This window comes from Mastomys coucha, unplaced genomic scaffold (genome assembly GCF_008632895.1).
Source record: "Mastomys coucha isolate ucsf_1 unplaced genomic scaffold, UCSF_Mcou_1 pScaffold20, whole genome shotgun sequence".
Lineage (NCBI taxonomy): Eukaryota > Metazoa > Chordata > Mammalia > Rodentia > Muridae > Mastomys > Mastomys coucha.
The window spans coordinates 23629481-23656361 of NW_022196903.1; the positions used below are offsets into that span (position 1 = coordinate 23629481).

The window sequence follows — 26881 nt, forward strand, 5'->3', positions numbered from 1 at the left end:
GGTTAAATTATTTGACTTTATATTCTTTAAGGGGGCAGTTCTGATCTTTCAGTTTTTCCCCTACTGTCACTCTATGGTATTTTGGTTAGTCAGAAATCCACTTACCCTCTTGTGTGCTCTCGATCATCTGCTGCTTATTTCTCTTTGCTCAGCTTAACACACCTGCATTTTATTTCCATTTGTGTGTACTACTCTTATTTCAAGGCCAACATGCTTAATACTAATGCTTATTAAAGAAGAGTCTCAATTATGTCACCAAAGTCACCTGTGTAGCTTATAAAAGCACACCTAGACAGTGCGCTGCCAACCAGGTTAGACAATCCTCATGGTTGCTGTCTTTTCCTCTCTCTGTCAGCCAGGGATGTGTTGAACTTGGAAAGAAGATGAGCAGGTAGCAAAGGCCCATTTCTGAGGTATTCTCTGGCCAAGTGAACAGCAGACAGAACCAGTCGATGACTGTTTGCTTGTACAGGAAATAGTTCCAGGCATGCTTTATCTAGGCAAATTCTTTCCAGTTTATTGGATTGGTACGTTGAGTTATGAACAGTTTAGATTGAAAAATTGAGTTATCAGTATTTTATATAGGGAATTTTAAAAGCTATGAGTTTGGCTCCACTCAGGAACAATCTGATCCTGCTATTTTGATCAGCAGGGTCTTATTGAAAACAAACTTCTAAATAAGGGGGTTACTTATTTATATAATTAAGTACTATGTCACTAGTTTTTTTCTGTCACTACTCTATTCTGCACATTTGACAAATCAGATCAAAATGAACACATAATCTTCTAGGTATGCCCTTGGAACCATAAGTCTTTCTATTCTAATTATATAATGCTGCTAGGTTAATTTTCCATAAATACCATGTTCATGACCACCATCAAGGCTTTCCCAATATTTCTAGTTGAACCTTCTACTGCCACATCTTCCTTCATTGTCACAGTCTCATTTCCTACTTTTTGGAGAAAATACAGACTGACAAGAACATGTCTCGAGCATCCTGCTTTCTCTGCCCTATCATGACTTCTTCATGCTAATGTTCTCATCTCCACTTTCCTACCCCTCAGACTTTGCACTATTCCTTTCCACTCTTGTTTTCTACCATTTGGGTTTCTAGAATCTAGTCTTTTCCAGGACTTGACACTACTAGTAATCCCATTTTATTTTTTCATTTAATTGTTTGTCTTGCTAAAACAGGCTCCCTGTGTAGTTCAGGCTTCCCTCACTACTTTTAGTCTCTCTCCTTACTACTGAGTGGCTACTTCCATTAAAAGAATTACAGAAATGTATCTCTTGTGTCCCTTTGCTCTTTGCTCCATTGGTTGGTACTCGACATTATTCAGTGGTCCTTCCCTCAAGGATGTCTCAATCCTTACTTTTACTTGACCTCCTTTGAAAAAAAGGGAAAACAAAAAAGGAAAACTTGTCTCTCATCTTCAGTAGGCCACTTTCCTCGAATTGTTTCTGCAGCTTTGATGACCCCTTCTCAGACAGCAGTGGTGAGTACTCCTAAAGAGCCATTTCTTTCTAGACCTTTCTCATTCCTCTTCTTACTCTTCATCCTGTCTGTTTCCTGTAGCTGTTACAGGTTCCATCATCCATGTTAACCAAGTCCCCAGGGACGTACTCAGCTGCTTCCCGGACAGCATCCTTTAGGTGAGCTTCAAGAGTCCTTCCCTTTCTCTAGTGACTTTATTCCTAGTCATGGTGCCACCATTCAATCACGGATTAAGGTGCCCTCTTCATCTTTTCCTTTGTGGTGCTCCATCATTCCCATCTGCTGCAGCTCAGACACACACCACCTGTTCCTCCATGCTTCCTTCCTGTCTTTGATTGCTAGCTGGTGAGCTCCAGTCACACCATCCATTCCCTCTCCCCATCTGTGTTAACAACATAGCAGTGTAGATTAGCCTTTGGTTTCTGTTTTTATTCTATTTGATCCATTTTCTCTTGACTGCTGTAATTTTTTTTTTTTAAACAAATCTGATTGTTATCTTCGTACTTCAGTGTCTTCATTCATCATTCCTTTGCCCTTGGAATTATACAAATCTATGATCTGGCCCATGCCTATCTTCATGTTTATATTTATCATTTCCCTGTTCTGATCCATCATTTCTGGGCAAGCAAACAAAACAGACAGAGGCTCACTGTTTTTGAGTTGGTATGCTGTCTGGAGTCTACATCCCACCTATCTACTACTTGTTCATCATTCTGTTTACTGCTAAGAAACCATGCCATCCAAACCCCAGAACTGGTCATTTTCTGCACATTCGCAGCACCTCATGCTTACCTGTGATAGTGCTCAGCCCTTGTAGCACTCAATTGTAAGTGTCTCCTTTTTCTGATTATATAATGCATATTTTGCTCTGTAGAGTCTTTGGAGTTAATATATGCTCAGGTACTTTCCATGGCTCCCCATGGCTTATCTCATTATTCCTAGAGGCAGCTACATTATTCCTGAAATGAGGGCAGGCGTTGCCTTTTGCGGCATGATTTCGAACTTTAGTCTTGTCTGGGACCCTAGAGGTGCTTCAGGTTAGTCTCCTTGGTATAATAGAATAGTAGAATGTGACTGAAAAGGTAAGCACCTTTTCATAGGTTTCTCTAATTAAGGCCAGGATTGAAATGTGAAATTTCTATTCCTAATGTGAGCCAATTCAACTGCATCTACATGTCTTCCCCAGTGTACACTGTTTTCTTATGTACCACAAGCATATGACATAATCATAGATTCAATTCTGTTTTTTTTAGTTTTGTTTTGATTTTGTTTTTTTCTTTTTTGATTCAGTAGATTATTTAGTACATTATGTTGCCAGGCTTATCTCTTGGCACTGGAAATAAAGTGAATCCAATTCAGAGACATCTTTTTTTTTTTTTTTTTTTTTTTTTTTTTTTTTTTTGAAGCTGACAATATTTCCAGTGGGAAAGCATGTAAAGAAATAATGAAAACATATTGATGCTAAAAAGTGCTGTGGAGAAAAATAAAGCTAAGAGGTGTGACAGGATTGTGAAGGTAGAGTTTTCCATAGGCTGTCCATAGATGGCTCAGTGATGACAAAACTGGACCACTGGCAGTGACACACAAAGTGTTAAGAAGGTACCTGGGTGTTAGAGTGTGTAGAGACCTGGACCACAAAGGCAGATTTGTGGCTGGGGTCCGTGAGCAAAGTTAGGGAGGCGAAAGATCACATTGCTGAGGTAGGAACAGAAGATAGCAGAAAACATAACTTTTAAACGCCATTGAAGTTACTTGAATGGACTTTTTACTTCCAGTGCTTTTCTTCTATTTTTTTTTAAGTTCAAATTATATTGAAGTTTTAAAAAACCTGATTATGTAGTAATTACAGATGGATTTTAAAACAATATTGAGCACAGTTGGTGTGCATTCCATGTACCCTTCATTCATTTTCTGCTAGTGTCTCTATGTCATATAGTATTAAAAGTAGGAATTGGATATTGATATCTATATACTTACATTTATGTTTTGGTACCATTTATTATACAATGAAGTCAAAGGAGAAAATCATCCAGTCACCATAAAGATCTCCCTGTGCTGCCCCTTGTGTCCCTTCCCCTCCCATCATTCCTGACTCTAATTTTGTTTTTCATCTTCATAACTTTAAGATCCTTATGTAAATGAAATAATACATTAGAGATCGTCTTTTAAGGTAGGCCTTTTCATTTAAGATAATGCTCTTGAAATTTATCTAAGTCATGGCTGGCATTAGTATTCCTTCCTATTTGCCTTTTCTGATCTGTATGTATGATTTTATGATCTGAGTCCCAAATTGTAGTCCAGGTTGTTACTCTGGTATGTGTGTGTGTGTGTCTGTGTGTGTCTGTGTGTGTCTGTGTGTGTGTCTGTGTGTGTCTTCATTTTAGTTTAGCCAAGTAAAAGTATAACAGTTGAACTACCTAGGTCTGTTTAGCAGGAAACTGATTTTTCCTGGCTATGTTGTCCTGCTTGTAGTCTCTCCTGTTGTCCTTAGTGTATTGTCAGGCTCCTAGTCATCACTTAAGAAGTATTGCATGATGGTTCTCTATACATATTGCTGCTACTTACAGTTTTCAATATAAAGTAATAGGCCAAATTGCTACGTGACAAGCTGTGTGAGTGTGAAGCTTGATTTTCAGCATTCTTAGTGCTGAGATATGAGTAAGCATCCTAGTTGACATAGTACACAGAGTTGATACAGAGCTACAGACAATTGAACAGAATGTAGGTTCTATTCAAGTCAGCTCTCCCTTTTTGAATCCATTCCTTGAACACATTGTTGCTAATGAGCTTGATCCAATGCAGACTTAACCAAGGTAAAACTGAGCTAGCTCAAAAGGAGTTCTGAAGTCTAAGAATCTGTTTCCCTAGTGAGAAATATTATATTATCCCCTTTCCCACTTGCTCATTTTCTTTCCTCTTTATTGTGCTTCAGGGTTTTGGGGTGATATAACGTATCTTAGCAAGCAGTGCATATTAAAACGTGGGGCTGGGGATCTCATGACTTTGCTCAGCAGTCTAACCTCCTGCCTTTTACCAGCACTGTGTGTACACAGCAGATAGGGCCCACAGAGTCTCTAATGGGAGGCCTAAAATGAAGTTTTAATACTTCCACAATATTCTACAACCTATGTTATGTTAAATACCCATTGAAATGATGCCATCTGGTTATCCTTGAATGTTATTGCCAACTTTTATAAGATAGCTACTTGAATATAAATCCTAGTTCATGTTAAAAAAAAAAAACAATATGTGAGCTAGAATTTGTTTCATAGACTTTCTCATCTTAGGGGTGTAGAAACTGGCACAAGCTTAAACACACAGAACCAGAGTAAATGGGTGTAAGAGCCCCCAGATCTTTTGTACTTCACTGATGACCTCAGAGGCTGTGGAAGGTGAGAGGTAGAAAACCTAACCAGACTGTCTTTTATAGGACAAGCATCCCTGCTGTGTGACTTCTCTTTTATAAGGATGATAGGCCACTTTTAGTCCTGAAATTCCTGTTTCACCATATGCAACTGTTTCTCTGTGTTCTCTCTTCGAGTGTTTGTATGAGACTGCCCTTTAAAAGCAGTCTGCCACACTGTAAAATGTCTTTAAGAAAGTTGGATTCCTGCATGGCTTTAGAAAACAAGTGATGTAGACAAAGCTGCATCCAATATCTTTTCAGTGCCCACAGCTATGTAACTGTTTAACTGGTAAGGAGTATGTGGCCTGTGATATGTTTATCCATGCAGAGTGAGTGTAGTTGGGGCATACTTTGTCCTACAAGTTCCTTCTTATAGATTCCTGTAATTGACCCATTGCCTAAATATAGTAGCTTTTCAAATATTCCCCTTCCATGTATTGCACATGTTCATACGTTGTTCATGGATATGGCTACACTGCACTTACACTGTTTACCTTTGAGTTAGTGTCTCAAAGCCGTCTGCCTTTCTTTGTTTCCCATTTGCTTTCCTTTAGCAGAGCGGCTGGAGCTGTTGGGTTATGGGGTGGTTGAGGACTCGCATAGCATTTCATATTTAGATGGAGAGCACACCATGAAGAGCACTGAGGTGACAGAACAGCACAATCCCTCCTACTCCAAGAAGGCTAAAGATAAAGTGCTGTCTAGCCACCTGCCCTGGACCATACCACTGCAGCAGGAATTGTGGATCATTGGAGCAGACACAGCACTCCTGGGCCTTTGCAGATGTCACTTGTACTAAGGCAGTGGTTCTCAGCCTTCCTAATGCTATGATCCTTTAATACAGTTCCTTATGATGTGCTGATCCCCAACCATAAAGTTATTTTCATTACTACACTATAATGGTAATTTTGCTACTATTACGAATCATAATGTAAATGTCTATGTTTTCAAGTGGTCTTGAGTGACACACACCCCTCCTTCCAAAGGGGTTGAGAGCCTGTACTAAAGCTTGAGCCTTGAGGTCTCATACTAGGCAAACACTTTACTCTGAAGCTCAACTGGACGGGGAACATGTCATTTTCCTAAATCAGCCCCTTGAGTGGCAAGTATCTGGGATCATGGCTTTGCTACTAGGCTTGGCAAGAACTTTTATTTTAAACTCTTATGAATGAGTCTTCTTGATGTCAGAGTCTGTTAAATCTATTAAGATGATTTTGGATGCAAAGAACAGTAACAATTCTGAGTCTTCTACTAAGGGAGTTATTGGTATGAGAGAATTATGGAAAGATAGAACTAAGTAGGTGGGAGCAACACAATGCCAAGAATCAGGAAGCATTAATTATGGTTGCTTTAATTAGAAGTAGTCTGACCTAAACACCCTCACCAACTTCACTGGATGCTGCTGTAGGGGCAAGATACCACTGTAAAATTCTAACTATCCTGTCAACCTGTCAATGTCAAAATGACTTACCTGCCAGGAGTAAGAACCAGGGTGTGCACCGATGATGTGCATGGGATGTGGAGCTTTACTACATCCCACTGGGACTATGGCAGTGAGCTGTGTGTAAGGAAGATGTCATTTGGTAGCTTTCAGACACACATTTCTATGCCATATTGTACCCAAGTAGTCAGAATCCTCATAGTTTAGTGAGAGTCAAGAGTTGGGTCGTAGTCAGCAAAAGAGTGAGTCTGCAGACAGACTGAACAAGCCCTGGAGAGTCTCCATGGTCAGAGAAGGCAAGTGTGTTTTCCCTTGTCTGTAAGTCCACACTCATCACACTATAGTTTTTTCTTCTTCTTCTTTAAAGCAATCCCAATTCCTAATGCCTTCTGAGCATGTGTTATATCAGTAAGGTGTACTATCAAAATCAACCAGGTGATGTATTATGAAATACTGTTTCTCAAAGGATAGAAGGGCAGAGAAAGAGATGAAGAAAACATTGCTCTGTTTCCAGTGAATTGTTCTGCTTTGTGTTAGAATATATATTGAGGGAAAAGAGAAGACATTGGTCACTTTCAAATCATTCATTTTTCAAGTAGGTCCACTGAATCTCCAGTTGGCAGATAAGCTGTTTAATTAAATGTCTAATGTGTATTTTAGCAAGCTTATTAGTATTAGAGTGGTCAAACTTATAATATAATGTGAATAGATTATTTTTAATGTGCTGATATATTTTTAATGCATTAAAGACATCTTAGATAAGTCATGCACACATTATATTTATTCCCATTTAATAGAATTTTTAAAGGACAACAGTAAAATAAGGGAAATGGTCTGAGATTCAGAGGGCTCTTAGAAGCCTGTCGTGATGGTGTCTGTCTCTGTTTTCCCTTAAACAGCTTGCTTACAATTTATCTCTGGATCTGTCTTCATCTCTACATGGAAGCATTTGGATTAGTTTATCTCTGTGGACTCTTTTTGCTCAAAAATTCTATGACTCAGTCAGTTATTACTTTGTTTTCATCTGACAGCCCACAGAACCCCCTGGGAACTCAGTGAGTGAAATCAATCTGCTAGCCAATAAATATTTATTGAGTGCCTACTAAGTGTGTGGCTCTTCATAGACCAGGAGGGAATACAGTCTAGGTGTACAACAAGATACATGCAGAAAGGAAGACAGTAATGCATAGCAACAACAGATACCTGCTAATTTTGTGTGCCACTACAGAGCACAGTGGGTGGGTGCCAGGTCTGGGAGCCCCCAAGAAGTGCACTGCATGGGTGAGCACAGTAAAGCTGGAAAGGGCTTCCTGAGGCAGGGCTAGAGAAGTCTCCAAGGCTAGACGGTACAATAATACTCTTGCTTGTCGTGTGGCACTGCTTAGTGAGAAAGACACTAGATTTAGAATGGGAAAACTTGGCTTCTGGTTGCAGCTCTGCCACTTACAGTAGGATATCATGCTGCGAATCTGAAAGGATTTACTCTTTGCGAAAACAAAAGGCATGTCTGCCTCTATTGATAGAAAGATTAGGTAAGATATTACATTTTAAAATGACAGTCCTTTAGTAGCCCCCACAGATGTCTGCTACAGCTGCAACAGTCTTCCAGAGACTCTAAGTAAGCTGTGCCATCAGACATTGATAGATTAGGTGTTGGATGAGGCAAAGTCTCCGTCATACTAAAATGCTGCCTTTCTATTCGCAGCCTTTTGGGCATACCAAGACTATTGCTCATAAGAGGTGCCACAAGTTTCGTGTGTTGATCAAATGAGATAACAATTTTAAAGTATTTAGAAAAGGACTCAATAAAGACCAGTCTTCCTAGCCTCCCCAATCCCTTATCTTCTCTCCTTTTCTGTCTCTTCACTGTTCCTCTCCTCATCCCCCGGTTGATGTCTTCTCGTACTTACTTTCCCCTTCCCAACATCATTTTAGACATAGGAAGTTCATGCTTGTCTCTATTTTGAAACCTTCCAAGCATGTATTCCGTGGTGGTGGGGCTGGTGCTGGTGACTGGGAGAATAAGGACTACTCATCATCTAACTGTTTTGAAATGATTTAGATGGCAATGTTAAAGATCAGGTAGGGGATGCTGTATGGACCATAGAAGAGACAGTGGAGGTCTTAGCAGGAGTGGGGAGGAAGAATAGAGAGAGAAAGCATGGCGTTTTGAGTCCTGCCAGGATGTTCTTCTGCAATCAGCAGTGGCAGGCCTGTGGGACTGCAGGACGAAGGAGGTGATTGGTACAATTCAGCAAAATTTTTAATCTAGGAAACTGCATTTTATTTTTGAAATGCTGAGTTTTATGTGAGGATGAATCACACAAATTCACATGTCCTGCAAATAGTTGGAAATGTGAATGCATGGCATATTTAGCTATGAGTAGACCAATTTGGCTGGGTTGGAGGCACGTGTTTGTTAGACCATTTAGTTTTTTTTTTTTTTTTTTTTTTTTTTTTTTTTTTTTTTAGCTAGATCTAGGGGCTAGTGAGATGGCTGAGACATTAAGAGCACTTGCTACTCTTCCAGAGGATCCCCAGTTCTGTTTCCACCGCCTACTTCAGGAGGGTCACATACACTTACAAATCTGCCTCCAAGAAGATTTGAGGCCTCTGACCTCTGTAGGTACCTACCATCACATGCACATACCCATGCACAGGCACACAAATGTACACATAATAATTTTAAAAAGCTACATATCATATCTTTTGTTCTTGTTATTTATGAAGCACCTATTATCTCAGAGAAAGAAGCCCATTTCTTCCATAGAATGACTTTGGTGGTCACCATCATATTCTCTGTCGTAGAAGAAGTTTCAAACAAGCCCATGCTTTGTTATTCTTTAGTTTGTTTTGCTTGACTGGGATAGTTATAGATTAGGGGAAAATGCTAACTGTTTGAAGGTGGGTGGTATCTATGTTACTGCTCTTCATTCAGTATGCTCCGCCTTCCTCAGCAGTCTCACTTTCTCAGGTATTTGGTCACCTTGGAAGTGCCCTGGTATTTGGAAGGGAACTGGCATAATGGGCAGAATGCTAGTTATACTCGTCTCATAAAGCCATAACCATGACATTGCTGAATACATGAGACTATCAAACAAGAGATGGTGATAAGATTCTAGCACTGGGGAAATCCTGGGGCAGAATAAACTTGTCTGTTTACTGTCTGATGTTGTGCTTCCTCCCCTCTTTTCTAAAGCATTTTGAGCCATATTTTCAGAACTGTATCTCCACTAGCCAGATTTATGACGTGGCCTTAGGGGTTTTGTCCTGTGGCTCCCAGCCATAGTTTTTGAGTCTTGCTTTCCCCATCAGTTGTTCTTTCTGGAGATTAACGTAAGTATGCTCACTGTGGTAATAGAATATGAATGGAACAGGTATCTATGTGGTTCATAGATGTATTGGCATAGAAGTTAGCTATTTGGCAGGCAGATGTGAAGGAACATCTCATTACTTGGTGTTTAAAAACCAGGACCCTGGATCTCTTTGATTTTACTTTTTTTCACCCCAGTCTGAAGAATGCTGTTGGAGTTCATTGGAGCCTCTGAGGCTGGGGGCACTGATTAGTGCTCAAATGTAAGGCTAGTTTTTAACTATAATCGTTAATAAGTGATTGATAATGACATTTCAGTGGCTGTGTGCTGTAGCAGGTCAGTAATTACCTGTGTGTAAGGTGGCAGTGTTCGTGGAAGTCTTTTCCATCCTACACTCCCTACCTTCATTCACTTAGTATCCAGTGATCCTAAAGTCAGGCTGAGTCCACTCACATTAGTCTTAATACCACTCTTCAAGTTTCTCTTTGTCTTCCTGTCATCTTTTCCTTTTGCTATGATGGTTAAAGAGCAGAGAAAATACTAGCTATGTGAAGGTGGTCGTTCTTTTACTACAGCTACATTCCAGCTTTGTTGTTGTAATTCGCCCAGATGTTTTGCTGCTTTGCAAGTGTACTATATCTCCCCACTCCCACCCCTAGGAAAGGTGATTTTTTGATCTAGTAACACACATAATCATTGTTCTTAGGAGTTTTCCTTTTTTCTTTGTTGATTGGTTCACTTCTGTTTGTTTGTTTAACAATAAATAATTTATTGCCCCCATCCTCCCTCCCTTCTTGAAATAGGCTCTCATTGTGTAACTCTGGCTGGCCTGGAACATGTTGGTCCCTTCCTGCCTCTGTCTCCTGAGTGCTGGTGTTACAGGTATGCATCTCATACCTGGCCATAATAATGGCATTTGAATTTCTAGGTTACAGTGTATGTATACTTTTATAGGCCTTGGCAGTGAAGACAAGCTCTTGCTCCATAGTCTCTGCTGGCCTCAAACTTAGAATCACCTTGGCCTCCAAGTGCTGTGGTTATAAGCTGGGCCACTAGGCCCAGGAGTTCTAATTATCACACTGGCCTGTTCATGTGTTGAGGTGTTTGAGATCAGGTTCTTTACTGGTGGGTTGTCAAAGAACCTCCACTGTGTAGCTTTGCCGCAGGCCTCGCTGTACCTTAATTCTTCCCTTAATAGTTTAGGATTTCCCTTCTCCTTCCTTCACCTGACCTCATCACAAAAGCTGACAAGGGACACAGAAGCATGAGAATCTTCTAGTTTGTTACCAGTTTGTCTTGTGAGTGCTGAGAGTCACCTAGCACTGTCAAGATACCTCAGACTGTCCTGATGATACGTATTAAATGGAAAAGGTTTAAAAATCAATTTGAATCAATTTTAGAACCAGGTAAGGTTTAGGGGAAGGCATTTTTTTTCTTTTCTTTTCTTTTCTTTTTTAAGGTAGGTAAGATGGAATGGAGAATTTAGAAAATCTATAAATGGTTTCCAGTTATTGATGCTTCAGAAATAAATATCCTGTCTGCACGTGCTGCTGGGTTGTGTGAGAATTGTCCGCTGTCTGGGTGGGAAAGGGTAGTGCTCGGGACCCAGCCAGCCAGTAGAAAGTAGGAGACCAAAGACACTGTTGTGGAAATGTGCGATGTGAGTCCTTGGAAAGGTGATCCTATTAGCTTTTAAAAGCTATCTTTCACTTTATGGGATTTTTTTTTTTTCCTCTTGAGGTCTGGTTGGAAAATACTCAGAGTAAAGTTTTTTCTCCTTTCCCATTGTCTCTCTCAGTCTGTCTTGTGCCGAATTTTTGTTCTTACCTTTTATAGACACATTTTTTTTTCCCAGCTTTGAGAAGCCAAGTCTGTCACCAGCCTAAAGTGCTGGGTTCCTGCCTCTAAGAATATGAGTGCTAGAGGTCCTAGTGGGAACAGAAGATCTTTGTAGAGCCTGCTTTGAGGAACTATGAGCCATTAAGCATTTGGAATGGTATCAACATTAGTCTTCATTACAACCCTGTGAGACTTAGGATAGCCACGGAAGCACATCTCTGGCCATGTCTGTAAGGATGCTTCCAGAAAGGCTTGACAGCAAGAAAGAGCCACGAACATGGACAGCACCCTGGCATGAGCCTGGGGCTGAATAAAATGGAGAACGTGAGCTGAGCACCAGCTCTCTCTGCTTCCTGACTCTGGGATGCCGTGTGACCAGCCACCTCACCCTCCTGCCACAGAGGCCTATGTACCCTCACACTGTCAGCCTGACGTAGCTGTTGTCGGTATTTTCTCATACCCTTGTCAAGAGAGGTAACTGATATGGACAGAAAGCCCACACTCTCCATATGTTCTGAAGAATCTTCTGATCTGTCTATTCATTGAGTCTTTCATTGAATTTCTTTATTGAACCTTGGCTTTCTTTTCTGCCTCAGCTGAGTTGCAATGACCAACATAAGCTCTATAGATTCTGGTGTACATCAGCTCCACTGTAGCATTTGTCTGAACAGCTGATGAGAAAGAAATGAGACCAGCCATTATAATGGAGTTCTGGGGCCTCTAGGACAGCCCTTGTGAGACTGCCCACACTTGAAGCAAAAGGATAGCCGGGGTATAAAAAGGAAGTAGCAGCACCTCTCCAGCGCCACACTGTTGGAGCCTTTGGGAATTGCCACTGACAGAAGCCTAAGCTGTGTGCCTCACGCCATGCCTCACAGTGTACAAACATGAACTGCATGTTGTCCATGGCATCTGCCCTTCAAGTCTTGAAATTACTGTAAAGTTGTATGGTGAGTGTGTAAGTGCATACCTGTACCTGAGATCCATCTCTCCCAAGCCGAGGGAGAAAGAGCTTTTAATTACCACTCAGTCCTTGTCCTTTAAGGTTCGCTAAGATACATTGCAGAAGCATTTCTTTGTTGGTTTGCTTTATTTTAAATGTGTGCCCACATGTGCTTGCCTTAAGGAAAATATTCTCCTTTTGTAATCTCCCTGGGCACCTTCAGTGACTGATAAAATGCAGATGGTTCTTAAGTGGAAAATGTTAAGCTCAAAGGGCCTAGATAAAAATCTGAGAGCCTGGAGCCCTAAGCTATCTATCATCCTTTTCAGAAGTAGAGTGGATGGGGTGGGCCTGCAGAGGTGTGAGCTGTTATTATTCCCCTGCCTGCTCTGAAGGTCTTTATCCACTTAGCCCCCAGGTTCTATTTATCATGTTATGTATTTTAGATAGCTCTACTTCTAGGCACCAAATCATGGAAGTCATATGACTGTGGTGTGTGAGTGAGAGAAGTATTCTCCGTGTTGCATTTGCATGAAGTATTTTCCCTGTTGATAGCCGGACTTCTAAATACTTCATGTCTAATCAGTTAAGTCATGAAGTAAGAACGTTCTTGAGAAATAGGCTTTTCATAATTTATCTCTGAAAAGTTAGTATGGTTGGTATTTGTAGACAAATGGAAACAATTTCATCTGAAGGTACATAGAACTCAAAGGAGGCATATGTGCTCAGGAAATAGCCTGCCTTAGTATCAAGGCCCAGGAGGAGGTTATAGAACTTGCACAGGGCAGAGTCTGTGGCAGATGCACACATCCATGTAGGAATGTGGCTCAGAGGTGAAGCCTTAGTGCCTAAGAGCATCTCGGAAGAAGTGACAGCAGTGATGCAGCGTGGTTCTAGTCAGGCATATGGATCCTGCAGGGAAGCACACTAAGGATAAAGAGAGGTAAAGGCATAGAAAGGAGGAGCACTGCGCAGGTACTAGTGTTTTACATTCTGTTGGTTTGGTAGAGCTTCCCCAAGAGGCAGATGCCAAGAAGGACCAGGCTCGCTAGAAACTTGACTCTCTTCTGGAAGAGAATGGGAAGGAAGCTATGAGAGACTGGGACCAAGATCAAACACTTCTGGGAGGAAAGTGTTTGATCCCGGGAGGAAAAGGAAGAGGGTTGGATAAGGGCAGTCCAAACTGTGGCACAGCAGTAAGGAGAGATTTTTCAGGTCTGGTAGTGACTCTGCTCTGGTTTGAATGTATCCTTCTAAATTTACTTACTGGGAATCTGTTTCCCAGCACAACACTTTTGCTAAAGAGGGCCTAGTAAGAGGTGATCAAATCATAAAGACAGAGTCTTGTGACTGGATTAGTATTTTTCTTGGAACCGGTTACTTTTCACCAGAATGGGCTCTTTAAAAGTGATTGCTTAGTATTCTAATTTCAGTATGAAGGACCTACACAGACACAAGCACCATAGTTTAAGGCTTCTTAGCATCTAAGACCAGGAGCCAAATAACGGTCTTTTCTTTGTAAATTGTCAAGTCTTAGGCATTCTGTTATAGCTAAGAACATTCTCAAGTCCAAATTAAGTGTCAGAGGACTCCCATATCTCTCAAGTAGTGGAGGTGCCCTAATGTCTCTGCTGGGCTCTTATTGGCTAGTAGCAGCTGCTGGGAAACATAATCTGGGCTTTAAAAACAAAACAAAATGAACAGTGATGGCTTTTAGGACACAGTAGTTGGGTTGTCGGTCAATTTTGCTTTCTATGGTCAGAGATCCAAAAGCCATGTTGTTTTCATGTCTGCCACATATGGTTTTCAATAAATTTGTGTAGAAATAATAGGTTGTAAGTATGATTTCTTTAGATAAATCCTAATTCCAGAGCTAGGGAAGATGTACAAGATACACCTAAAACAAGTCCTCCTAGAAGAAAGGAAATGCTCAGTACTGGTAGGGTCCTGTCCAAGGAGATTGAGGCCAGCATGTCTTTATTTCCAAGTTGGGAACAATTTAACACCAGAACAAAGAACAGTAGCAGCAGATTTTAAGTGTGTAAAATGAGATCCTGTGAGTTGACACTAAGTGAATAAGTTGGGAGTCTGATGAGGGCTAACAGTGCTTCTTCACAAACTGCCTATTAATACAGAAGAGTACCTTACAGGAGAGACTCTTGGAGATACTATTCTAGCCAAGTGTATTTCCTACACTACTTCTCTTATTACAAAGGAACAGACAAGGCAAACCAACTGCTCTATATCCTCTTTGAAAATCTTGATTCTACTGGGCATGGTAGGTACAAGCCTTTAATCCTAGCTCTTGGGAGCAGAGGCAGGCTTGTGAGTTCCAGGCTAGCCAAGGAATGCACAACAACACTGTCTACACAACAGAACAAACAAAATTCAACTCCATGTTGTCAAAGAAAGGCAGAGATGGTTCTATTAAAGAGATACAGAACCTTAACAGAGCACCTGATTTTGAAGTTTACTACATATGCTACCTCCTGATTCAATCTGCAGTTAGTAGGTTTCTTGATTTTCAAATTGAATGTTGTGGTATTGCCATATGTTTGCTTTCAAGTAATTATTGATTTGACTTATTGGGTCCTGCAAATTCCAATAGCAGTGCTGCTGACAATTCAGATATGTGGACAAAAAGCTACAACATGGTTCTTTTGAATGGCCAGGCTAGCTTCAAATACTGTCTTAGCCCTGCCAAAGGCTTGAGGTTACAAGGGCATCTTGTAAAGTAAAGCATGTGAACACATAAAGGAGTATTTTAAGACACTACGTTAACATAACTTTTATTAGAATATATTCTTTTATTTTTCTTTCATTAAGTATTTATTTATTTGCATTTCAAATGTTATCCCCTTTCCAGGTCTCCCCTCCGGAAACCCCCTACCCCATCCCCCCAACCCTTGCTTCTATGAGAGTACTCACCCTCCCACCCACCCACTCATGCCTTCCCACCTTATATCAGCTGTATCAGGCTCCTGTCAGCAAAGCACTTCCAGACATCCAAAATAGCATTCAGGTTTGGTGACTTTATGTGGGATGGATCCCCAGGTGGGGCACTCTCTGGCTGGCCTTTCCTTCAGTCTCTTCTCCACCCTTTTTCTCCATATTTCTTCCTGTGAGTATTTTGTTCTCCTTCTGAGAAGCAATGAAGCATCCACACTTTGGGTCTTTCTTCTTCTTGAGCTTCATATGATCTGTGAATTGTATCTTGGGTATTATGAGCTTTTTGTCTAATATCCACTTATCATTGAGTGCATACCATGTGTGTTCTTTTGTGGACTGGGTTACCTTACTCAGGATGATATTTTCAAGTTCCAGCCATTTGCCTGAAAATTTCATGAAATCATTGTTTTTAATAGCTGAGTAATAGTCCATTACATAAATGTACCACATTTTCTGTATCCATTCCTCTCTTTAGGGACATCTGGGTTGTTTCCATCTTCTGGCTATTATAAATATGGCTATTATAAAAAAGGGAAATTGGTCTGAAGTTCTTGCTTTGTTGGGTCTTTTTGTGGTTTGGGGAACAGTGTAACTGTGGCTTCATAGAATTAATTGGTTAGTATTCCTTCTGTTTCTTTTTTGTGGAATAGTTTGAAGAGTATTGGTATTAGCTCTTCTTTAAAGGTCTGATAGAATTCTGCAGTAAAATCATCTGGTCCTGGGTTTTTTGTTTTATTTTTTGTTTGTTTGTTTGTTTATTTGTTTTTTGTTTTGGTTAGTGGACTTTTAATGACTGCTTCCATTTCTTTAGGGGCTATTGGACTGTTTAGATCATTTATCTGATCCTGATTTGGCATCTGTCTAGAAAATTGTCCATTTCATCTGTCCTCAGTTTCCATTGCTATATCTCCATTTTTTTCTTTTCTTTTTTTTTTTTATTAGATGTTTTCTTTATTTACAATAGCTCCTTTCCCAGAAGATCGGAATATACAAAGTACAAACCACAAACCATAAGAAACTTAAGAAAAAGGAAGATCAAAGTGTGGATACTTCATTCCTTCTTAAAAGGGGGAACAAAATACCCATGGAATGAATTGTAGAGACTATATCTCCCTTTTCATTTCTGATTTTGCTAATTTGGATACTGTCTCTGTACCCTCTGGTTAGTCTGGCTAAGGGTTTATCTATCTTGTTGATTTTCTCAAAGAACCAGCTCCTGGTTTGGTTGATTCCTCTTTAAGGCCTTCTACCTTTTTACCTTTGTTCTCCTGTATTTATTTAAGGGAATTATTTATGTCCTTTATAAAGTCCTCTATCATCATCATGCAATGTGGTTTTTAAGTCTTGCTTTTCTGGTGTGTTGGGATATCCAGGGCTCATAGTGGTGAGAGAGCTGGGTTCTGGTGATGCCAGGTAGCCTTGGTTTCTGTTGCTTAAGTTCTTTCCCTTGCCTCTCACCATCAGGTTATCTCTGGTGTGAGCTGGTCTTGCTGTCTCTGACTGTGGCTTGTCTCTCCTGCAAGCCTGTGTGTCAGCACTCCTGGAAGACTAGTTCTCTCCCGGAGGAATTAGTGAAAGTCAAGGCTGATACCACAAGAACCCTCATTTACAGCCAGTTGATGATTCTGTGTATTGATGTAGTGATGTGTCTGATAATAACTTGATTTTGCTTTCTTATGAATGTAGAAAAATGACCTCATTTATAGGAATTACACATTTAAGTATTGGGAGATGATAACAAAACAGGTCAGGCACTTGTTCTCAGATGGTTCTTCCTTGTGCAACTTTTATGTGCAACTTTTTTTTCTTATGTACAACTTTTATGGAACTTTGTAGACTTGTGAGTTATATACATATATTGTAAAACAATACAAACAATTGTAGATAATTAGCTTACTCATTAATATATTCTTCTGTTACTTTTAATATTAAGGGAGACAATGGGAAAGGTAAGCAAAAATATCCAATGCTTAGAGTTTTGTATAACCAAAATTCAATATTTTTTTGTAATATTTTTATTCTCTTTCATGGGCTTAATGCACCTTTGTTCACATTTGTAAAATCTAGGCCCTGATGGTTTGAAATTATCTTCCAGATGGAACTTAGGCTTGATCTAACATGCATGCAGTGTGGAACCCAGTGGGCAAGGAAGATGTCTGTAATTGTAGAGACTTTGAAAACGCTTGTAACCCCATGCCATACATTTCTACGAATACCTGACTCTACCTTATGACAATAGTTTGTTTATTAGAGAGAGCTGTTAATGTCTCCTTTAGTTTGGAAAAGCATTTCAATCCCAGCATTAATTCTCTTTCTAGCCAATACAGAGAGAGGTGTTGTAATCTTGGCCAGCCAAGGCCAAGTTAGGTCTCTTATGTGCTGATTATGAATCAGCCAGTATACCAGACATGTAATTGTGGAGGAAGTACTGACACACTCAAGAAAGCAGTATAATGCCACAGAGTATGCTTTAATGCTTTTTTCTCTTTATTTATTTGGGCACCCGATTAGTGCACTCACGTTAGGTTCTGAGCCATCTTCTCTGCCAGAACATCTTCCTAGCCTTTCCCTAGCAACCGGAGAATGAGACAGTCAAATACTAGATCTAGACTAATTCTATTTGTCCTCTCTTCCATTCTTTTTTGCAGTTGTGGTTTCATATCATAGAAGAGACAGAAAAGGTAGAGAAAGCTTGTAAAACCTCTTGTAAGTTTTTCTTTTTTTTTTTCTGTTCTAGGCAAACTTGGTTAGGAGAATCTTTTTAGAATTCCAGTACTGAACAGTATTTACAAAATGACTAGGAGTTCTTATGCTTAGATTAGTATCTTAATTTCCTGGATGTTTTAAAACTAACTTGCTATAATTTTTCCACTTTATTTTTTTTTTAAATTCTAAATATGATAATTCCACCCCAAGAAATTTCCTCTCCACCTTGTACAAGGGGCTGTGTATGATAGCCAGGAGGCCTGCTCACTCAGGGCACACTGTCAGGCAGATCAGCAGTGAGTTCATAGGTGTACTGTGATTGCATGGTGCTTCATCACCAAGAGGAAACACATGTGACTCTCAAATGCCTAGCATGTAGTACATACTCAGTAATGAGATTGTTACCGTTTTCTGTCTTTACTCTCCTATTGCTGAGTACTGGCAACTGTTCCTTCAGGGGAAATCTGTAATTAGGAAAAGAAGCTAAGAGCTGCAGAGCTTTAGGGGAGGGGAAAGGAAAGGGGTGAGCTGAGTGTGGAGTGAATTGGGAATCCAAGGCCTCAGGAAGTCCTGTGGCAGGATTAAATTGGTTTGCAAACCTTTGCTGATGGGACGGGGAGGGCAAGGATGCTAAGTAGAGAAGGATGGTACCATGGTCTCTGTTGCCCTGGCAGGTACTCAGTAATTCTGGGAATTAATTTGAATACATTAATGGGAGTGGATCATTAAATATTTGTCCTGTTTTGATTTGTATTCTCTAGATTTTCATACTGGGTCTTGTTCTTAAGAAAATTTCCTTACTTGCTCTGCCGCTCCAGCTTCTCCTCTAGACCTCATACATTGACTGTAAAATGTCAATGCTCGGGAATTCAAAATGCAGTAACAAACATTTCTTTATTCTCTTGGCATTTAAAATCACCAAGACATCTCAGCCTGTCAAAAGTGGAGTTGTCTTGCAAGCCACTCCCCAGCCTTCTAGCTTGACAGCTCTTTGGTGGGTGTAGCCACTCTCCTGCCTTAGTAGGGCTCCTTGGTGACAACCTTAGTTAAAATCCTCACCATGAATCAACATCTACATCTGCTGATTTGGGGTTGTTGCTTTCTCTGTGCTGCCAAACACAACTCTGTGATAATGACAGCATTTGCCAGCACGCTTACGCAGTGACTCAGGAGACAGGGTGGCCAGCAGAGCAGCCTATTTGTGGGAGTGGATTTTAAGAAGTGCTAATTCCATGGCAGTTTGGAGATATTAATATCGTGCTGGCAGTAGATAAACAGGCAGCAGAGGGGCATATAATGAGAACAGAATCAGCCACGGCATCTTTCCTCCTTTCTTTATCACCATATTTTGTGCTGCTTCTTTGAAAAGTCTGTTCTCCTAGGTTTTAGGTGACTAGAATTCTTACTGGTTTAAACAGATACTGCTTAGATGAGCTGCCGGTGACCTCATACTATTACTTGCTGGGGATCACCAGTGTGCTAAGAGTTAACTACATTTTCAAGCAGTACTAAATCACAGCATATGGCACAGTAGCCTATTGCTTACTGTACCCTCTCCCTAAAGGGCAGCAAACCAGATGGTGTGAGTGGGGCCTTTGGTGTAATTATGACAGACACAAAGAAAGACATAACCACCACTCTCCCTCCATAATATCATGTCTCTTACGTTCCAAAAATTGATATTGTTAATTTTTTTCAGTTGGCTTTGCATATCAAAGTTCTCTTTCCAGGCTGGAAGAAACCATGAAAAGAGCAGCATTAGTCATTTGAGTGCCGTTCCCCATGCACTATTCTCAGGGGAGAGTTGGACACAGTCTAAAAGGGTGTGTCTCATTCTATAGTGGGCATAGTGTGTGTAAGAATAACTTGAAGGCAGATTCTCATCTGAGGTCCACAGTCAGTCAGAATGTTGTTGAATATATATAGTCAGTTGGACCAGTTAAAAACTGGTTACCTCTGCTTTTATTCCTCCTCCTTTGTTTGTTCCTGGTGGGTTTTGTTTTGGGTTTTGTTTTTTGGGGGGAGGGGTCATCTTGTTTTTTTTTTTATCTCCTACCAAAATGCCATTTTTCTGCCTTTCCTTCTCCCCAGTTCATTCCTGGCTCTTCTCCAAAGCCCACTTAGAGTGGAAGATATACTGTCTGGAGCTGTGAGAAGAGAGGCATGTTGAATATCGTGTTATACCAGTGTTTGTAACACTGGAAGTACAAGTAGGCATCTTCTAGCTTTCATATAGTCTGGGAAGGAGCCTGAGAAATTTAGGTCATGCTTTTATGTGCTCATTTTTTATCTTGTGTGCCTTTTTAGAGCAGACTTTTCTTGAGGGTAGTAGCTTGTTTATAACATTCTGTAAATAGCCCGGCCTAATGTGGGCTTCTTACAGATAGTTTCTGCTGGTTGTGTGTGTGGATTGATGTAACATCTGATACTGCTAACAAGAAAAGTGCTGAGTTGGGGATTTTTGTTGTTCAGTTTTATTTGGATTTCAGCTTAACATCCTCAGTCCTGCCAGAAAGCATTGTGACTTCTAGGTGCTAACTGTTGTTATTTCTGTTGACTGAGCCCCATCTGTAGCCCCCGTGTTAATTGACCTATCTCTTCCGTTGCAGAAACATTGCTGAGGCCCTTGTCAGCAAAGGCCTAGCCACAGTGATCAGATACCGGCAGGATGATGACCAGAGGTCTTCACACTATGATGAGCTGCTGGCTGCAGAGGCCAGGTATGTTGTGAAATTGCTAAACATATTGGGACCCATAGCAGCACTTTCTTCTGTGTCACCGTGTGCCTCTACCTGAGCAGAGTATATTGGAAATAATATGCAGATAGAGTCTGGATTATTTCTCTCTTCAGCTTTCGCCAGTGGACAATAAGAAAGACATCCTTTGAAGTTTCTGCCTAACCGTGATTAAGCATACTTAGCCTCCCCCACCCCAGTCAGCAGCATATAGAATGCGGCTGCCCGTGTTGACATTACAAAAGAGACAGAGACATGGGTCTGAGCATATCATGTCTGATAACCATGTATGATGATCGCTACCATTCCTGACACCATCAAGAAGCCTGGCTTATATGAGTAATGCATATGGCTCTGTGCCTTTCCTTCAGAGGCCTCCCCCACCCACTCCCTTCCCCTCCTCTTCCCTCCTTTCACATTTATCACCTCTAGACCTTTTGTCGTGTACAAAGGAAATGAAAACATTTATTAGGAAATGAGTTTTGGTTTAAAACACTTCTGACACCTGGCAGGAGAGCATTTGAGAAGCCCTATGACATTTTCCTTTTGTCCTTCATCCCTATGGCTGGTTACCCCAACGTAAAGCATAGCGCTCAGCTGGGTATCTTGCCATTGACGTTCCTCCTGGCTTATATTCTGAGAGACTTTGGTCCTTGGCGCCAGTAGTCCCCTGGTTTTCCAAATTCTTGAGAAATTGTAAGAACTGAACTAATGCTGAACTGATGCTCAGCAGTCCATGTAGACCCACAAAATATCCATTGTATCAGGTTGATTGTGTGGGTTTGGCTCACTCAGCCATTCATCGTAGCCACTAGGACCTGTTCTAGAAGTTTGGTCATTGTGAGGTTGTGCATTCCATTAGAGAAGGCTTGAGTTGTGCACATAGTACTTTTGGTTTCACACCTAGTCACTGACATCATTTCTCTTGCTCTTTGGCCCAGAAGATTGCAGTAATATCCAACATGTACTACATCACATCCTCATGGATAGGTAGGTAGAGCACCTAGAGAATGTCAGTGGAGAGGTCAGCCTATAAGGCTTGTGGGACTTTCCTGATTCTTTCTCAGTTGTTCTGTTACTAGGTATGGGTTGTTACAGACCTTTGATATAATGCTTATTGGTAACCATTAAAACCAAGGCCCTTGGGCCTATTATTTCAGCACATGGTAGGTTTGGGCAAGAGAATCTTGAGTTCCAGCCTAGGCTGTTAAGGCCAGCCTTGGCTATAAGTAGACTTTGTCTCAAATAATAGTAATACATAATGATGTGACACAGGTTCTAAATAGGTATTTATCAAAGATAGATGGTCTTCTCTCCCTTTCGGTGTTATACGGACAGAGTGAGCTCAAAACCCATGATGGAAAACGTGGATACAGTTTTTGCAATACCATACAGGCTACCCTTCAGTAAACAACTTCACCAACTGATGGAATTCATGGGGTGGGCCTATGGGCAGCTTGGTCATTCTGACTTGACGCAATCTGAAGAACAAGTAAAGCATGCACAGTGTCAGGACCACACAGCAGAGGCGGTGGAGTGTCTAATCCCTGTCTCCAGGTCTGGGTCCATCATACTGCAGAGAAGCACTTCATTCTAACAGGCAGGTGTGTGTGGACATAATCTGCTGAGGAGCTCAGGAAAGGAATGCCCAAGTCAGTTTTCATTGCATTGTTAGAAATAGGCATAGTATGAATTTGTCATGAGTGTTGTTTAGTGAGTATGCATATATAAAGAAATTTGGAGGAGATTTGGGTTTTAGGAAGAAAACAAGCCTCTTTAGTGCAGGTTTTGTGCTGAAGTAATGTAACAATATGCTTGCTTGCTAAAGCAGTGAGTTGCCTTGCCTAGAGATAATTGTGTTAAGCCATTGCTTTCAGACCGATGGTGGGAAAATTGGCTTCTGGGTCCTTGCACTGTTGCTGGTGAGTAAATGGAGAGAAATTAACCACTACCCCAGGGCCATCGAGGCATGCCCGAAGGCAATACAGGCCCTGTAAAGGATTATGAGAAACAGCCAAGACGAGCTAGAGTAGCTTTTGCTTTGGAGTACCATTGTGGGTGATCCCTGGGATGATAACCTAGATCCTAGCGCCTAGCCAGGTGAAGTGAGAGTCAAGAGAGGCCAGGATTCCTGCTAGGTAGTAATGGTGGTTTTAAAGCTATTCAAAAAGATTTCTCATGTAGAGAAGACTTGCTTTACAAATGATCAAGCCAGTCTCTGTCCCCAACTATGTACCTGCTGACACTGTTTTATTTTAGTTTGCCTACAGTTCACCCTTTGTCACCCATGACACTGGCTCCATGTCCCCATCCTTGCCTCTGTTACTCAAACACAGTTGTCAGATCTCTTAGAACATGCTGCCTCTGTCCTGCATCCTGCCTGTCTATTGAGTATTACTCAAGTTTAGGGCTGTTTCCCCTGGATGGATTAGCTTTACATTTCCACAGCAGTTGCACTCTGCTGTGAGATTTGGTGCCCAGTTTGTTAGGTTTCTCCACCTCCCAGCTTAATGTCCTCTGCAGATTTCATTAGTGAGTTGTTTACTCCTTTTCTGGGACATGAATAGAACCCCTCAACAAGAAAGGCTTTGGTGTTGACCCCAAGTCTCTCACAACATGGACTGTCTTTTGTTTATCATTCCTTCAGCCACTTTTTAATCTTCAGTGATTGTGTACTGAACCAAGCCAATTTGAATTAATTTCCCAAGGAAATTTTCTTGAGCTACTATAGCTAAGACTTTAGCAAAGGCCAAATTAGTAACATCTGCTGCATTCCTGTCAGTCATTCATGCCGAAGTTCCTCAGGTCAGTACAAGGCTGTGTTTGTGAATAGTCTCTCCCTACAATGGTGTCGATTGCCACAGATTTCCCAGCCCCTGACCTTGGTTACCTGCTTTTCTGTGCTTATCGCTGCTCCCATCGCCAATGACACAGCTGTGCTTGTCCATTGACTTTGCTTTCCAGTGCACTGCTTGGCCATTAATCCTTTTAGAGAAACATTGTAAGCTTTGGTAAAAGGGCAGCCTGTTAACTTGTCTGACTTCTTGGGTCAGCACAACTGCCTGCCTGGGAGTTGATGAGCTTTCTCTTAGCTCTGCAGCTCCTACCATCTCGGGTTATCTGATAGGAGCTGAAGGAGTAGAGATACTTAGGCACTCACTGGGCGTCCAGGCTAGAGGAGGGGGAAGAATGAATGCTCCTCTCCAATCAGCCAGCCAGTTGTGTTCCAGCACATCACTTGCCTGCTTGGAACAAGCTCTCCTTTGCTTTCTCTTCAGCTTACTGACCCTTTGAGGAGCCTTTATTTAGCTGCCTGTCTGCTTGTGGGCAACCCCCATAAAGCCTCAAATGCCTGACCCATCTAGAGAAAGCCACATCTCTTTGTTTAAAGACTAAATAAGCCTGTTAATTCCCCAAAGGCAGCCTTCCTTTCTAGCTCAGATGTCCATCATCAACCACCTCCTCCCTCACTACCTTGTGTCCTGGCAAGATAAGGTTTTGGCATTTCCTGGGGTTCTCTCAGGCCTTGGTTCTTTCCTAGGCTCCATTGAGAAGCCCATGATTTTTGTCCCAGGGTCTGACAGATCCAAGTTGCTTGTCCTTGGAATTTTTTACAAAAAAAGAATTTAGGCGCACCTGACCCCATGGTTCACTGTGACACCCCTGAATTCATTTCCTTTTTTTTTTTCCCACATGGGCCCCTAGGAAGCAACCTGTATCAGTTCTTATCTGCATGGTTCAAATGTTTAGTCCCTAGTTTGGTTTGCTGTGCTAGTCTGGAAGAGACTGTAGCCAGAGCATCTGACTCCTGGAGGAGATGCCCCTTACCTCCTTTTGAAGTATTTCCAAGCCCCCTCCTCAACCTTTTTTCTTTCTTTCTGAAAATGCTATAAAGTGTCACATATCCTAGCCCCTGTATTTACTATAACACATCCATCCAGTTTGATTTTAGAAAGACCAACATGACATTTTCATCCCAGTGGTAGACTCCATTACTATGTGCTTTTCTTGTTAACATTGTAACATAGGCTTCATACTCCCCCAAGACAGCCAGAAGGCCGGCCTGCTTCCATCTGTAGACTGCTGGTTGTGGGCGTGGGCCACCACACCTATCTTCCCACTGGGCTTTTGTTGAACTTGTTACTCACACTGAAGTAGTATCTGGAGTCTGAGCAAAGCCTGGTTAGTGCCCTGCTTTCTTTGGGTCTGTACAAATGGTGAATGACATTATTGTGTGTTCTCTCTTCTGTAGCTGTCCAGCTCTTTGTTTAGAACTCTAATGTTGCAAACTGTAACATACCTGTAGTCCCAGTAGTAGACTGTGTTAAGCAGGAGGAATAGGAGTTCAGAGCCAGCCTGTTCTACACAATAAGACCCTAGCTCACAAAAAAATAACAACAAAAGGCAAAGCTCTCTCTTTTTTTTTTTTTTTAATTTCCCACAATGGAGTCCTGGCTGACCCGGAACTCATTGTGTAGACTAGACTGGTTTCAAATTCACGCACATCTGCCTGCTTCTGTCTTTGAGATGCTGAGACTGAAGGTGTGCACTACTATACATAGCTTACAATATACCATTTTAATTATTGCTGGAATCTCTTAGAATTTGCAGCTTATTGCAGAAAACCACAGAAGTTAGGGCTTTACTCATTTAAGGCACTTTTTCATCTCAGCTTTTGTGATTTCAGGGTAGGATTTATATATTCGAAAAAGAAATTGATACCCCAGCTTGACTGTGGGAAACATTTGTACTGAGTAATCTAGCACCTGAGCAGATTTAAATGAGTTTAGATTTATTCTGGACATATGAAACGAAGGTAGTGTTATCTCCAGAGAAAAGGGCAGGCATTCTCTTCTCTTTTCATGTATATTCTGTTTCTTTGTGGCACACTTCAAGCTTGGAAAACTGGTGCTGTCCTTAGTCTCTGAGAGGCAAGCACAAACCTGCCCCCTTCTCTGCGTTGCATAGCTCCCTCAAGAACTCATTTTTCTGATTGAGCAAACTCTCTCTTTAGAACAACAAAAACCAAGTGCTCTTGCCTTGCTGAGCTCTCTATCTCCAGTCTCCAAACCCCCCAGGCATCAGCCTCCCGCTTCTTTCAGTATGATTGGCAGTACTTCCATTGTGAGCTTCTCTACCTGAAACTCTAGGAAATGTACTAGCATTTTTATCAGAGTCTCATCAAAGGCTGTATTCTTGTTGATATTTTTCTAAGCCAATATCAGTGGGCGTTTTTATAATGGATATAGCTCTCATCAGGTGACTCCTGCTGAGTTAGGGGTCATGTTGGTCTTGCCAGTATCCATGTGTTAGTAGCTATCACTGAGTGGATGCATATTCCAAGTCTCCAAGTGTTTTCAGGAGAATTGGGAGAGAAATGCACTTATTCTACACATGCTCAGTCAGAAGCTCCTCTGCTGATGTTCTCAATCAGCTGGACGTTTTCTGTAAACTCTCAAGGAATAGGGAAAACAAAAAGAAAAGAAATAGTGATGCCTTCCATGCTGTATACTCAGTTGTCCTAGCATCCATTTGCTGGATTCATGAACAGAATTGGAGGATGCACCTTTTAGCTCAGAGATAGAGCCCATATCAAGTATGTACACCATGATCAAAAGCAAGTTGGAGAGGAAAGGGTTTATTAGGCTTACACTTTCAGATTATAGTTCATCATTAGAGGAAGGCAGGACAGGAACTCAAGTCAGGACCAGTCCTCAGCAGCATAAAACCAGACAAAACAGCCAGTGTGATGACTCAGAGGGTTAAACTCCTGCTGGGCCACCTTGAAGACCTGAATTGAGTACTTGGAACCCAAATTTTAAAAGCTTGATGTGATGGAGACATCTGTAATCCCAGCACTCCTGCTTGAGATGGGAGATGGAAACAGGAGAATCCCCCAAAAGCCACAGGCCACCTAGCCTAGAGTATGCAGCAATGTCACACAGAAACAGGAAATGCCCTGCCACAACAGAGTAAAAAAGCAAATTCCCCAGGGGCTGGCCTCTGATTCCTCCCACCACACACACACACACGCACAGTAAATAAATAATAG

The 26881-nt window shown here is 41.3% G+C and overlaps 1 protein-coding gene across 1 annotated transcript in view; it reads left to right on the plus strand.

Annotated features, from left to right (window-relative positions):
* The window catches only part of Snd1 (staphylococcal nuclease and tudor domain containing 1), a 404121-nt gene that overhangs the window by 195677 nt on the left and 181563 nt on the right, over positions 1-26881 (plus strand). The window contains exon 13 of the mRNA XM_031381336.1: positions 20704-20814. Coding sequence (XP_031237196.1) covers positions 20704-20814 — 111 coding nt within the window. The remainder of the gene's footprint in view (positions 1-20703; positions 20815-26881) is intronic.